The 15,142-nt window shown below is 35.8% G+C and overlaps 2 protein-coding genes and 2 long non-coding RNA genes across 5 annotated transcripts; all 4 read right to left on the bottom strand.

Annotated features, from left to right (window-relative positions):
- Window positions 1-116: 116 nt before the first annotated feature.
- RPA1A (replication protein A 1A) lies at window positions 117-3,688 on the bottom strand. Of its 2 annotated transcripts, none has more exons than XM_012995730.2 (2): window positions 3,202-3,688; window positions 117-1,934 (listed from the first exon to the last, which is right to left on the bottom strand). In XM_012995730.2, the coding sequence occupies exons 1-2, from the start codon at window positions 3,459-3,461 to the stop codon at window positions 278-280; spliced, it is 1,917 nt and encodes a 638-aa protein (XP_012851184.2). In that variant the 5' UTR covers window positions 3,462-3,688; the 3' UTR covers window positions 117-277. The 2 variants fall into 2 exon arrangements, with proteins under 2 accessions (XP_012851184.2, XP_088680456.1); XM_088824330.1 differs by having other exon boundaries at window positions 2,052-3,571.
- A 637-nt stretch (window positions 3,689-4,325) lies between these two features.
- LOC105970870 (uncharacterized) lies at window positions 4,326-6,003 on the bottom strand. Its single transcript, XR_016034049.1, has 4 exons — window positions 5,801-6,003; window positions 5,448-5,571; window positions 4,674-4,762; window positions 4,326-4,575 (listed from the first exon to the last, which is right to left on the bottom strand). It is a non-coding gene; the product is annotated as an uncharacterized LOC105970870 (long non-coding RNA).
- Window positions 6,004-8,231: 2,228 nt separating this feature from the next.
- Window positions 8,232-9,949, bottom strand: LOC105976104 (uncharacterized). The gene is made up of 2 exons (XR_016033914.1): window positions 9,554-9,949; window positions 8,232-8,859 (listed from the first exon to the last, which is right to left on the bottom strand). It is a non-coding gene; the product is annotated as an uncharacterized LOC105976104 (long non-coding RNA).
- A 2,431-nt stretch (window positions 9,950-12,380) lies between these two features.
- On the bottom strand, window positions 12,381-14,594 carry LOC105971043 (protein ELF4-LIKE 3). The gene is made up of 2 exons (XM_012995889.2): window positions 14,456-14,594; window positions 12,381-13,013 (listed from the first exon to the last, which is right to left on the bottom strand). Exon 2 carries the CDS (start codon window positions 12,970-12,972, stop codon window positions 12,634-12,636), a length of 339 nt encoding a protein of 112 aa, XP_012851343.1. The 5' UTR covers window positions 12,973-13,013; window positions 14,456-14,594; the 3' UTR covers window positions 12,381-12,633.
- Between the last annotated feature and the right edge of the window lie 548 nt (window positions 14,595-15,142).

Raw genomic sequence — 15,142 nt, 5'->3', positions numbered from 1 at the left:
TAGACCTTACCTCAGGGGGGACTATTGTAATTTACCCTAACTAAATACAGAATATATCAACCAAGTAACAGAACAATATGGCCTGAGAAAGCATGAAGAAAACAGATGCGGAATAAAATCTAAGGCAGAGAAAATATTACATGAATTACATATCTATGGCCAGTGTATACAATCTAATGTATAATAACAAATTTGAACTGATGCTTCAATTATAATAAGGCCTGAAATATTTCTAGTAAATAAAATAGAAAAAAGCACTGCCTCCATTATATATTACTCACCGCAAATGAAACTTCGAGACCATATCGAACAGAAATCGACTCTCATCGGAATAGTTAACTTTATCCGCCTTGACAACAGTGATCTTCACCCTCTGTTCATCACCGTACGTCTCCTCTTTGATTTTAAGCTTGAGAAGAAACTCCGCAAAAAGACAGTTGCGAATAATTTCACCGAATCTGACATCATCCTGCGCTTCGTATTTCAACGCGTACAGCTCTTTTGCCGAGCAACCCAAAATCTCTTCGCCAGTTTCTTGGAAAGCAGTCACCCAAGTCAGCCCACTATAATCCTGAACCTGGACTTGTAGAAGGTACCTATAATCACACTCTTCGAATTCTTGATTACACCTGTCACACATCCATCGAGAGTTTCCAGATTTCGTCACTTTCTTACTACACTGCCTATCGCCGATCGTCAAAGGGCAAGCAGTGTAACAGAAACTGTCTGTTTTAATGAAAGATATGGTCGCCTTAACTGTGATCCAGTCTGGTTTGTCGGACCTTCCAAGCCCTTCGTCTTTTATCTGAGTCAAATTCTTGCGCACATCATTCTTCGTTCCTCCAGGTACAAAATCTCGAGATATTGAGTGAGAAGCAGTGTCTTTTCCACCTTGGTCAAACCAGTCTCTTAAGGCGTGTGCCTCTGGGAAATCTGGATTTATGAATAGCTGAGTGGCGGATATGGTGCCGATTGACTTCCCACAGAAGTCGTTGACTTTTCCAGCTTTGACGGCTAAAATCGGGAAATTCCCAGTGTCTGTGGTTTCTTGCAATTGTTGTCCTTCCCGATTGCAGAACTCTCCCCATAGTGTCAACTCGATGCTGCTCCCTGATTGGTCCTTCAAGTTCAGAATTCTCCTTTGTGTTTCCATTCCGTTCTTTCTCATTATAGGAACAGAAGGGTTGACAGTTACCACAATGCCAATTATATCAAGTATAGAATTGCTTTCAGCGTTTTCGATTTCACTTATAGGCCGGAAAGAAAACTGCTGCCTTGGTATCGAAGCATCTTCGTCTGGACAAAGATCCACCGACGATGTTGTCTCAAGGAATATTTCCCACTCATTCTTTAGATGGTTGAAATTCTTCTGGGCAGGCTTTAAGCTACCTTTTGATATCACATAGACTTTTCCAACTTCGATAGTTTCGTAAAATCGGTCAACCACAGCATTGAAGCATGTTACCCTAATTTCCCCTCCATCTGAGTCGAGAAGATCGAAGGAAAATACTTTCCCATCTCCTCTTGCGTTATTGTAACGTCTGAGATCTCCCTTTGCTGTCACTCTTGCTTTGATAGCCCATCGACCTTGATAAGGATTCAAAGCAGCGATAGGGATAATGCGAGCTGGAGCCTCGTTCCTCATTATTGCCCCGTGATTTTTGTAATTTGGAGGGGGTTGGTATGGGGGCTGAACAGTTGGACGGAAACTCTGCGTGTTACTGCCTTGATTTTGGAAACTTGATTTGCCATGGCCAAAGCTTGTCCGTAAATTTTGAGCAGCAACGTTGTTATTGTTTATCGATGATGGAGGTCCAGAAGTTGTACCAGGAGTTGGCTTTGGAGGCACTGAATCAAGCTCAGGCAATCCTTTTGGATTACCAATTATATCGCAGTCTGGAATAATCGTTTCCATGTTTAGTACCACAATAATCCTGCAAGACTCACATCAATCAGTTTATTGGTGTTGAATTTTGACGTTAAGGTGTTTGATGTATAACTTTCACTTTAAGCACGACTCTGTATTGTACTAAAATTTTTGGAACTAGAACCTTATGAACTGCAAAGATCTCTAATGCAAATTCACACTGTTGCCCCCTTTTATGATGCCAAAAGCACCTTACACCGTTAACATTAGCTTGACCGACAATTGAACTTCTCAGAATGATACGTACAATGATTTGGATTTGTGAAGAAAAAAACATAGCATTAGCTTGCCCTTTATTCCATCATAAGGCAGGACCTCCATCAAGCAGCCCAAAGCAGATAATCATTGAAGAAAAGAATCATTTATCTTATTAATATCAAATGTAAATCAAACTCAGTGGACAATAGTGACCTATAATGCATCTAATAAGCACAGTTACAAAAATGTGAATTAGAAAATGTTTCCCGGATATGGCAGACAAATTGCTCTCAGTGTAACAAAGTATTAAAAGAAACCAAATCTCAGCCATTTCAGTTTATTTTTCTCGTTCTATTATTCATATACGTATTGAGGAGAGTTTTATTTCAAAGGAAAACCATTCACTGTTCAATTTGATGTCTCTACTCTTACTATTATCCAGATTAGCACCATAATTTTGAGTTGAAGAAATACCAGTTCATTCCAGCCTAATGACTGTGAAATCAACCAGGAAATCTTCCAGTCCAACACTTATATCTAAAATTATGTAGTCTTATTCTCTAAATCTCCACACTAAACATTTTAACTGATAAGTCATCAAGTGAACTTTTTATCTAAACATACCATGCTTAACGTGACCTTATATCTCAAAATAACATTGCTCCATCGTGCATCGATGCATCTTGCCTGGCCAAATAGCATCATTGACAGGTTGAAGACTATTTTAGCTTTCAAAAAACGATTAAATTCAAGTTTCTAAAGTCTGCATACTTATACTTACACTTCTACTTAGAACACCTTGAAATCGAAAATCAACTATAACCAATCAGCAACAAACAATCAAATTTCTAGGTAACACTCTATCAACTCAAACAGAAAACAAACAGCCTCTTATTATGACTGCTATCCCTGTTCAAAAAACCCTTCCGTTTTACATTCAAACGATCCAGCAAAGACAAAACTCATGATTCATCAAAATATCAACACTCAAATTCCAAAACCAAATGAAAAAACCTAAAAATCATACGCAGAATATGTACATGTAAGCGATTCAAGCGAGTGATAGGAGAAATTACTTGCGGTTTTGGACGGTGCTACATATGTACTCGATGAGCTGGATAACAGATCCCTTGCGGACTCGGCCTGTCTTGACTCGGTCATTAAGCTGAGTGGCGAGCATTGCGTGCTGCGTCTCCACCGAGTCGGAGAGGAGGAGGCGGTAGCGCTCCTGCGTGGAGCCGATGAGCTTGATGTCCAACACCTGCACCAGCGGCTTCAAATTAACGTCGCCGTCGTTAATCGCCGTTATGGCGTTCGCCGTCAGATTCACCGGCATTATTTTCTGGTAATTTAATTGGAAGATTCGTAAGATTTAGAGAAGTGGAAACCGAATTGTACGAGTGGGGAATGTGGAAAGGGGAAATCGGGGATGAATTTTGAATGAGCGAGAGAGGGTTTGGTGGGTTTATTTCTAAATAATGGGGAATTTAGAAGGGTAATTTGGGAAAGGGAGACGAACGTTGATGAAATGGCGGGGAGAAACCGACCTAGTTTTGAGTGTGTGGAATAATCTTTTGATTAATCAATACATTTGACATCTCTATAAATAATTACTAATTAACCAATCTAAAAAATTTGAGTTACAAGTTTGTCTCTTAACTTTGTTCTTTGTTCATTTTCGTCCCTATAGTAAGTAGTATTAAGTATTAACCATAGAAAATAGAAATAGATATTCTCTTCACGAAATGTATTTATTTGGAAAAATATGAACTACGGATGAAAGTTGGAACGAAATTTTCGATTTACGATCTAAAAACTTCCAATTTTGGAACAACTTTTTTCATTCTGATTTCCACAATTTCTATTTTCCATATTTTTCGAGTTTTTTTGGATCGGACTTGAAATTTTATACAGTATTTTCCATAGTTCTGATATTTATCATTTCAGAGGTAGAATTTTACGTGGTATTTGAAAATAGATGCCTAGTGCAGTTGAAATCATTATAACTATACTTAAAATTATTGAATCTATAATACAAGCAGTTTTAGTTTTATGATTTCGTGAAAGTGGGAATTCTTATTTTTTGAATGTTTTCGAAACTTTCTAAAAATGTGTAAACTCATGTAATTTCCATAGCCTTTATTTATGAAGTTACATGAACTTTATAAAACTTAGATACGGATATGTATGGTTCAAATCCTGTTGTGAAATATCAAGTGTATATATATAAAATAGGGAAAACAATCCAACAAATTACAAGGTTTTGATGCCCATTTTTATGCTTGCACATCAATTTCAGCAGGCACAGTTGTAGCAGTTGATGGCCTGATATAAATCTCTTCTTCCTTTGGAGGATGAATATTGACAACCTCTGGAAGAGGCGTTGTCAAACCCTGTTTTCCTCTCGGATCCCAGTCAAGCATTACCTTAGCTTCGATACCAAGTACACCCTGTCCAATCGAAAAAATAAAATTATCAGAATATAAGAAGAAAAACAACAAACACGTTATCCTAAAAGATGACACCAAACGAACGAAAGAAAACGAACCCTGCCTGAGAAGAACATGTCTAACAACAGCATCAATGTACTCATCCTTGAACTTCATGGACTTGCTTAGCCCTCAATTCCACAATAACCTGTTCGGGCCACATGTCAAAATACGATAAATCAGAAACCCAGCACAATGTACGAAAAGGCGAATAATAAAGGTTAAAAGAGACATTTTAAACAACAAATTCATGTCTGTGACAGTTCAAACGAATAATAAAGAAATTATAAAAATGTCATTAACCATGTGCCTTCTCCAAGGAAACAACATGAGCATTAGTTAAAAGTCATGATGATTATCAAGTGGAGGAAGACAATTTTTTTCTAGTCAACATCCGACGCAGAAATTGGAATCGAGATACCAATTTTGCTTTGAAAAGATGACATTGTAAGCACTTAAATCATACAAATAAAATATAAACGCATAAACATGTGTCTTCACCAAGAATACAAGATGAACACATGAAAGGTTCAAGATGATTACAGCATGGCAGGAAAACGATTTTTTGTAGTCATCATCCGACACAAAAGTTGGTATCGAATCACCAAAATTGCTTTTAAGATGACGTGGTTTTAATCAATTCTAGCTCACAAATCGTGTGCAGACCACAAATCAATAGCCAGATAGAACAAAGCATTTCGATAGCATCCCTACTTTTGTATCTATAAATAAGAGTTATCTGAGGATTCGAACTTCTATCAAAATCCAACTCATGGAATAAAATTACGAGCACCATGCTCATTAACAAAAACCGAGAAGAAAACGATCGTTACCTCACCGGAGGAACTCAGCCTGTTGCTAACTTCTCGGCGTACAATTCAACGCGGTTCTCGGGGAATCTGAATCTCTTCTGCACGAGAGAAGTAAGATCCCTGATTCTCCTCCATTTCTCTCCTGCTGTAATCAAACAAATCGAAATGATTCAAAATCACTAACAAACAGAACAAGTGGAATACTATTTGATTACATAAATTAAACACAAATTGATTCGGAGAACCATCAAATAGCACATTTGGGCAAAAACAGATAACAAATTTGAAATTCAATCAAAAATTGAAAACAAAATCCTGTTCCGTACAAAATAATAGACGGATCAAATGGAAAAAGAAAATGAGAGAATAATTACCAAGGAGATTCTGCGTGCGAGTAGCCCTCACGGTAGTAGCCCTGACCTCGACACCCAGAGTATCCATCCTCAGCCAACTCACGAGTCAGTACCTCGTTCAACTCGTTGCACATTCGATTCATAAGAAGAAGAAGAAGAAGAAGAAGAAGAAGATCTCAGGATAAGTACTGCGTGCGGTAGTGTGAATCCAAACCCTAGGTGCAGATTAGGGTTTTGAGTTGGTGATTAAAAAATTTAAATGTTAGCGGGAGGAGTTAATCGAACGGTCTGGATGATTGCGGCTGAGGTGAGATTTAGGTTTGCAAGACAAAGGCCCGAGATAGCAAAACTTCATTATGGGCCTCACTTTAAGCCCAATTTGAAATAGCGGGCTTTTATCTCACTTTTGAGCGAATTAGTTATAAAGTCTCACAAGTCTATAAAAGTGGGCCCAATAGGTAGGTATAAGAATATTCCCCTTAAAGAAACGTCCAACAAGATCAGGTAAGAACTTGTACCAAGGTCTTCATCAAATCAACATTGCAATGCACGAACTAATTTAATAATCGCCGGCGAGAACCACTACGCGCCGCCGTACATTCAAAACCAATCTTGCTACAATACAATAACTACACATCAAATGAATTACCTCCCCATGCATACTATATATAAATTCCTCTAAATTAAATTAATTAAGACAGCATTAGCATATATATATCATTCGAGATACATGTCTAAGAGCAACATGGCTCCAAAAGTACTATTTGCAGTACTACTCATAGGTTTTGCACTTTGCTACTACTTTGTTAGCAACCCGTTGGTTCCCGACGATGGTTCGCCGGAGCACGACTTGAGTGAGTATTTTGTCAACTCCTCCGGCGGGCAATCGGAGAAAAATGTAGAGGAATTGGAAGCTGGCGGCGAGTGGATGGTGGAGTACGCCAGTGGTGGTTTGTCGGGGAAGCCACATAGGAGGCTCCAATGCATGTGCGGGTGCGGCTGTTGTGGCTTGGGAAACTGCCATAACTGCTGCCTCTTGCTCAAGAACAAAAACGGGAAAGTTTGAAATCGGGTTTCTAGTTTCTTTAGTTCTAGTATGGCTCGAGAAATGCGCGTTCTAGAGTCGAATAAGAAATCGTGTCGTGGTGCATGAATAATAAATGAAATTTAATTCTCATGACTAGTTGCAAGCTGTTGGCTCATGGGTGTAACTTTGGTTTCCATGACCATAAATTATAAATATTACAAAAAAATAATTTCCAAATTATAAAATTAAGCCTAAATAAAATTACAATAATTATATTATGGTTAGTTTTGACCAAGTCAAAATCAGGGGTTGATATATTATTTTGAAATTTGGGGTATGGATATTGATATGATTGCAAAAAGGATTATTTGTGATGATATATGTGTAAGGCCCCTTTTGGTTGGAGGGATGGGTTGGGATGGGATTGGGGATTCATATTGAAATTACACTGTATGGATTAGTAAAATATGGATGGTATCTCGGGTTTGGTTGGTTGGATACGGATATGTGGGATTGAATCCGAAAGAGCCAAACTCAGGAATGGTTGGGAGGATTCGGTGGGATAATTTGGCTAATTACATTACCACCCCTTGATGCCCTTTTATTATTATAATATACACCTGTCAATTTTTAAATTGCTTGATGCACCCATTCTTTCCTCCCATTTTTCTGTAATTATAAAATCAGCCCTAATATTTTTGGATAATTACATTTCCACCTCTGATAAGCCATTTTTATTATTATATTATACACATGTCAATTTTTAAAATATTGCTTGTTGCACCCAATCTTTCCTTCCATTTTCCTTTAATTATAAAATCAGCCCATATATTTTTGGATAATTACATTTCCACCCCTTGCAAACCCTTTTTATACACCTGTCAATTTTTAAAATATTGCTTGTTGCACCCATTCTTTCCTCCCATTTTCCATTAATTATTAAATCAACCCTAACGTTTCCGGATAATTACATTACCACCCCTTGCAAACCCTTTTTATTATTATACTATACACCATTCAGTTTTTAAAATATTGCTTGCACCTCTTCTTTCCTCCCATTTTCCTTTAATTATAAAATCAGCCCTAACATTTTCGGATAATTACATTACCACCGTTTGCAAGCCCTTTTTATTATTATATTATACACCTGACAATATTTAAAATATTGCTTGCACCACACATTCTTTCCTCTCATTTTCCTGTAATTATAAAATCAGCCCTAACATTTTCGGATAATTACATTACCACCCCTTGCAAGCCCTTTTTATTATTATATTATACACCTCCCAATTTCCGAAATATTGGTTGCACCACCCATTCTTTCCTCCCATTTTCCTATAATTATAAAATCAGCCCTGATATTTTTGGATAATTATATTTCCACCCCCTGCAAGCCCTTTTTATTATTATATATTACACCCGAGCTATGATGAATTTGCTTTACTTCCAAAATAAACGTTTGGAAAAATGACATTAATATAACAGTTAGATGTCATTATCATATCTTCTAGTTTCTACAAAATATGAAGCTAATAAAATGGAGCAGTAGCTCCAAAATAACAGATTTTTTTGGAATCCATATTAGACATTTTAGCTCCACACTAACAGAAACTTCACTAAATACTTGTAGAAAATTTACGAAATATAATCTGCCATATTACAGAAAATTTATATTTGTGACACACAAATGGACAACTATAATGTCCACCACAAAATTAAATTAAAGAAGAAATAAAATGTCTTCAATGCAAATAACGCCGCAAGATGGAGTCCGAATACGGAAAATTTCTTCGTCGCCTTGTGAGTGGATGGTAGTCTACCTATCCGAAGTAAAGACCTTCGAGGATCATTCGAACCATAACCCCCTTTTCGGACTCATTTAATTCGAAAAATATGTCGAGGTCGGTTGGGCTATTGCAAACGGCTTTAGCGACGGTGATCTTATCATCATCGACACCTAAGAATAACGGCGATAGGGCATCCAACACCTTCTTACGTGTAGTGGACGCATCGTGCTCAAAACCGATACGGTGGGCCACATCGTGCTCAAAACCTTCTTACATATAACAGTATATAACAATATATAACAATATTTACTGTAAAAAACAATATATAATAGAACAATGACCAATAGACCTGCAAAATTATCAATTGATTGGATCTATTTTCAGTCATTTCCTGTTCGAATTCAACAATTGTAAATCCTACAACATTTCCTCAAGCATAAAATTTGATCATTACTCCAAAAACGTCAGCTTTTATTAACATTGGATTCAACAAATGTATGATCTACTACTTTCCCGAAATAAAAATTTCATATTTATTCCAAAAACTGCACCTTTTCCAAACCTTGCATTCTAACAAAAAACAATACAAAAGGGGGCAACTAAATTTCAATTGAAGTCTGGACAAACCCAAAGGTTTTTTTTTTTTCTTCCAAAAAATGGTTATTTTCCAGTTAAGTTCATTCTGTTCCGATTAAGTTACCCGATACAGACAACTTCGGATATAGACACATACAATGTGTTCAAACATGGTTTCTCTAACTCTTAACATTAATTTTCAAATCAGCATAAGTTGAGAAAACTGTAAAATCATTTTTCCAACATACAACTTGAACACAAATGAGGCCCATATATATTCACCTTTATATGAAAATTAACAGCACATATTTTCTTCACTAAGACATAAATACTCTTCCAAACAATAGAATGTAAAGTTAATCAGTTATATGTTTAAAGTAAAACCTGAGCGCGGGTCCTGGAAGCGGCTTCGATAATGGAGGGAGCGCTCAAGTAGCCGAGCCGAGCCGGCGGGGGTTCCAATGCGAAACAGATTCATCAGACGACTAGACATGCAAGCTGCTCTCATCTGCAACACTGTAAACAACTACGGTTCGAATCCCCAACCTCTTGGCAGTTCGATCCTGCACGCAATTTTGCCTCTATTCGCGATCGCTATCTTCACAATTCTCGCACTTGTTGGGTTGATTAATTTCTGCCAATTAGATGAGAATTCTCTGAATCGAAGAGGTAGAGGTCTGGTTTTTCGATGGATTAGATAGGTTAAGGACGAACGACATCGATTGGAAGAACACACGCAGTGGGAAGTGTAGTATGTGTGTGAAAACTCCGATGATTTTTTGGGGCTGAATAAATCGATATATATATATGGTGTATATTTGTAAATATGAATAAATGGTCAGGGCATTTAAGTAAAATATTTAGAGAGTTGGGCTGGAGAGGGATTGGATTACCCAATCTTACCTCCATAGGCTGGATCGGAGATCCAGTAATTAAGGGATGGGAGCCCGGGCCCAGGATCAATCCGGAAATGGGTTGGGCTGAACCAAATCTAAGATCCAGATGGATTGTGAGATCAATCACATTGGATCAGCCCAACCAAAAGGGCCCTAAGTAGAAGGCGGAAAGTGATTGCTCCAAACCCCTTGATTTGATTTCAAGAATTAATGATGTAGTGGATGCCACGTGGTAGTTGTAAAACTAAAATTTATATTAATAAGGGTAAATTACAGGGAGCCCCTTGTCTTAACGTCAAATTATACGAAAATCCACCATATTTGAGTAATTACCATCATTCATCTCAATAATGTATTATCTTACACGTGCATTTTTACAGTGTCAAATTTACGTACTGAATGGGGGATTTTTTCGCAACACAATATGAATTTAAGGGAGGTGGTTGTAATTACTCAAACATGATTATTTTTTTTTGTAATTTCAGTTTACCTTTAGGGGTGGCTGTAATTTGCTATATCATAAGTTGAATATTGAAAAAAATTATCAAAAGAAAAGAAAATAAATAAAAATAAAAATGATGAAGGAGATGCTAGAGAGAGAGAGAGAGAGAGAGAGTCACTTTAGGACAAGAGACGAATAAGGGCAAAAAAGAAGACATTATATAAACATCAAACAGAAAGTGTGACACCATTCCAACAAAGACACATTAATCAAAAATCTAGTCTGGACTTAGAAACAGTCCATTTTCTTAAGCAATATAAATCACCTATGTGGTCCCCACCCACTCCTTTTTTCCCAAGATGATGAATTTAGTACTAGGTCCCGCCAACAAAGCCCAATAATGAGATTTATTGCATTTAGCACCCCTGTTTTACTTCAATTGTCAAAAAGAGTCGTCTTGTTATAAATATTAACAAAATTATCTCTTAGAATTCAATTTTATCAGCCAAACTACCCCTAGAAAAACACTATATAGATTATAGAGGATTGCGTGCTAAAAAAAATTGCATCGTAGAAGATTGTTTTGCTGACATTAATAACATGCGAAATTTTATAGCAATTCGATATAACTCAGAGATACTGATAAAGGCCTAAATTAAAGTATGATGACCTAAATCAAATGGAAGCCACTAATAAAGGCCTATTTATTTCAAATCAAAGCTTAACAAAGAAGAAGAAATACATGTTTATTGCATTTAACACCACTATATTTACTAATTTCTCAAAAAAAAAAAATTATGATTTTTATTAGGAGAAAATCAATACGATTCAATTCTTTTAGCAAATTACCCCTAAAAACTCACAATTTAAGAGGTTGTGTGCTAACAAATACAACATTGGAAGATTTTACTAATATTAATAACACGATTTTTTTATTTTTTATTTTTGAACAATTCGAAACTATAAAAAAAATCCACAATTCGGTCGAGGAAAAGACAAAAATGGAGAAATTAAAAAGGAAAAGGGGAAAAGAATCTAAGTAGAGAAGGGATAAGAATGTAGTGAATAGGTTGAGTTCATCATCTCAAAAAAGGACCATTTGGGGCCCTTGACAACTTGTTGGGGGTCACTATTACAAATTACAATAATATTATTGCAAATTACAATAAAATTCTAGATAAAAATGTGATGCACCCAACTACCCAAGCTCCTATTTGTTGATCTTAAAAAGAATTACAATTTGTATTCAAGAGATTTGTCAATTCATGGAAACGAAATAAATAAATAAATAAATACATATATACATACAATACGTATTGAACTACCCAAGCTCTTTATTTATTTATTATTATCTAAAAAGAAAAACATAATAAATAAATAAAAAGGAGCAAGGAAAAAAAGACCATCATCATCTCTTATCTGAGATTCTGTTTTCCTGTGGTGGAGTGTGATTGGGAACTAAAAGTGATTTATCTTAAAAAGCTGCTTTTTTTAAGCACTTTTCATTTTTAATTCCCCTCTAACTGTTTGAGAGCATCTTTGCAGAGGTGTACTCTTTTTGGTTCCATTATGTGTTTCACTTCTCACTACATTACAAATCCTCATATACTCATCTTCCCAAACCATAACATAAAAATTGAATCTTTATTTACTTTTTTATATTAAATAATTAAAAAAAAAATCCCAAATTGGCTTTCATGAAAGTTAACACTCAAAAGCCAGACATTCTTGATTAAATTAGATAACAGGTACAAATCCTGATACACTCATCTTCACAAACCATAACATAAAAATTGAATCTTTATTTACTTTTTTATATTAAATAAATAAATTAAAAAAAATAAAAAAATCCCAGAATTGGCTTTCATGAAAGTTAACAATCAAAAGCCAGGCATTCTTGATTAAATTAGATAACAGGTACAAAGTTATACATGCAGGTAATAATAGATTTTTGGAGCTATTTTTCACTACTAGTGGCAAGAATGGTAATTACTTAATTAATTAATTTAACATACAAAATCTAAACATTCTTTCTTTCTTTCTATTACCTTCTCAAGATTGTGTTGTCTGCACTAATTCTTGGTGTGTGTGTTTTTCGCGCACCGTACGTGTAATAGAATCAAGAACTAGCCGAGCCTATGCCTCTTCTGGCCAGCTGATTTTACGCCGCCGACAGTCGAATCACCCTCGGACGAATTATCCATCGATTTAGTGAAAGAAGTCGACAAGTCGGAGTAAAGATCAACAACCCTCCTGATATTGTTGTTAAGCTCTCTGATCAAGCCCACGTTCCGGCTCAAATTGTCGGGGATTTTCGACTCGTGATTCTGGTTAATCTCGTTGATTAGCAGCCGGTTCTGGTCAAGTATATTCTGGACCTGGACAAAGCTCTTCTGGAAACTCTGCAAGATCTTGCCATCCATTTGCGCGATATTACCGAGTCCCGAATACGTATCACCCTCCATTTTTTTTTTTTTTTCAAATCTCAATCAAATGAAATGCAGCCCTGCACAACAAATAAACAGACTGAAATTAATTAATTAATTAACAGGAAAAAACAAGAAACATAAAGAATGAGGAGGAGAAATGGAACATAACAGAGAAGAGAAGAGACAATCTTACATTACTCAAATATTTTAATTGTTTTTTTAAGGAATGCCCATCATCATATCTTCTCATTTGTACTTGTTTTTTTTTTTTTTTTTAAATATAATATTTAACCAAAAGTCCAGACAACACATGATAAGGTTTTGAATTCTTTAAAGCCAATTTGGGCATAAGAGACAAGGTCTGAACTTGATATCATGCTCCCCCCCCCCCTACCCCCACCCACCAACCCCCCCTACGCCAGCCACCCCCACTACCACCCCATGACCATGAACAATTGCTTTAGTTTTAGAATAATTGCTAAATTAGGGCCACTCCTCGGGTAATGTTAGATTACGAAAAACCATCTCATGTTTGGGTAATTACAATTACCACCCTTAATTGTGAATCTTCTTACATGTTCACCCTTGCGGTGTCAAATTAGTGGAATCTATGGAATATTCTCCAGTTTATACCTGTTTTACCCCATTCGTGCTTCACATTTTGTAATAAGATGAGTATAAGATGTGTCTCTTGGATCGTAAATATCAGATTCTTGTGCATCAGAAAACTGTATTTTTGTACAAAACGAGTACAAACTAGACAACATTAACACGGAATCAAGAAAATAAGGGAGGACGATGTAAGAAAATTCATAGTTGAGGAATGATTGTAATAACACAAACAACAGGGATTTTTCGTAATTTTAACTGAACTTGGGGATGACCGTAATTTACCCTAGAATAATTGATGGTAATTATTTGTTTATTGATGTATTTTGATTGTTAGTTGCAATTATTATGACAATTAGAAAAAAGAAAAAAAGAAGAAGATCCTGTTTCCACAAAAGGGAACCTTTTGCACAAATAAAGATTGAGCTCAGAATTTCAAAAGAAAGAATCTCCAGACCCCCCCAAATAAGCAGTCAATTATGACAATTAAATCCCATAAAAAATCATGTAAGAGATCAATTAATTATAATGAACAGTGATATTATACAAACAAGATTCTGAGTAAAGTAATTCTTGGAAAAATTGAAGCTGCAGTTCTGAAAAAAGCAGAAAAAAAAAGAAATGAAGAACACTACTATTTATAGTAAAAAAAAATGGTGGGATTGATATTAAATATCTGGGAAATAAAAAAGCAGAAAAAAAAACCCATTTGGGCTATGACCCGTTTAACGAAAACAGTGTGACCCGAATCCATGAAAGATCTCGAAAAGTCGAAATTCAAATAGCTACGCCGTATCATTCTACCACTGTTTTTCACAGAACTGGATAAACATATATGGAGTGCATATATATATATATATATATATATATATATATATATATATATATATATATATATAGTTTGGCGTACCTTGAAAAACTGAGAACATCCTTGAGGAGAGAGAGAGAGAGAGAAATATCGGCGAGAAATCGAATCTCAGAGAGGAGAGAGAAAGAGGAGAGAGAGAGATGTAGAGAGAGAAGATTTGATGGTCACGCTCCGAGGCAAGCCTCACTGTCTAAATACTATGGTATATAGTATATTGCTTGCTTCTCCTATTCACTCTCCTCCTCTCTTCTTTGTCCACCTGTCTCTTTGCATTTTCATTTATTTTTATTTATTTTGCTTATTTATTTGGCTATTTTAGTAGTTGTTGAGAAAGAGGATAAATAGTTTTATTTCACATTTTGTGTAGTATTTTAGTCGAAACTCAAAATAATGTGCAAATTACGGCCACTTCTAAGTTATGGTCAAATACTGGACAAAATAATGGGTAATTACAGTCATCCCTTTAACTATGTATTATCTTACAAAAATATCTCCACAAGTAAATTTAGGGATGTTAAATCGGTAAAATCGAACCGAAATTTCGGAACGCCAACATTTCATACCGATTACCGAACTGACTATATGATTTAGCTCAATAAATAACCGAATTACATAAATTTTATGTAAAAATATTTAAAAGGAGGGGTGGCTGTAATTACCCAAACAAGAGGGGCTTTTTTCGTAATTTGTCATACCTCATGGTTGGCCGCGATTTGCCCCAAAATAAAT

Source organism: Erythranthe guttata, chromosome 10, assembly GCF_056151865.1.
Source record: "Erythranthe guttata isolate IM_541 chromosome 10, IM_541, whole genome shotgun sequence".
Lineage (NCBI taxonomy): Eukaryota > Viridiplantae > Streptophyta > Magnoliopsida > Lamiales > Phrymaceae > Erythranthe > Erythranthe guttata.
This window is presented reverse-complemented; position numbering and strand designations above follow the sequence as displayed.

Coding starts and splice junctions, on each gene's coding strand:
- RPA1A (XM_012995730.2), bottom strand. CDS start 3,461: ATGCCGGTGAATCTGACGGCGAACGCCATAACGGCGATTAACGACGGC. Junction 1,935..3,201: donor AGCACCGTCCAAAACCGCAA/GTAATTTCTCCT, acceptor TGAGTCTTGCAG/GATTATTGTGGTACTAAACA.
- LOC105971043 (XM_012995889.2), bottom strand. CDS start 12,972: ATGGAGGGTGATACGTATTCGGGACTCGGTAATATCGCGCAAATGGAT.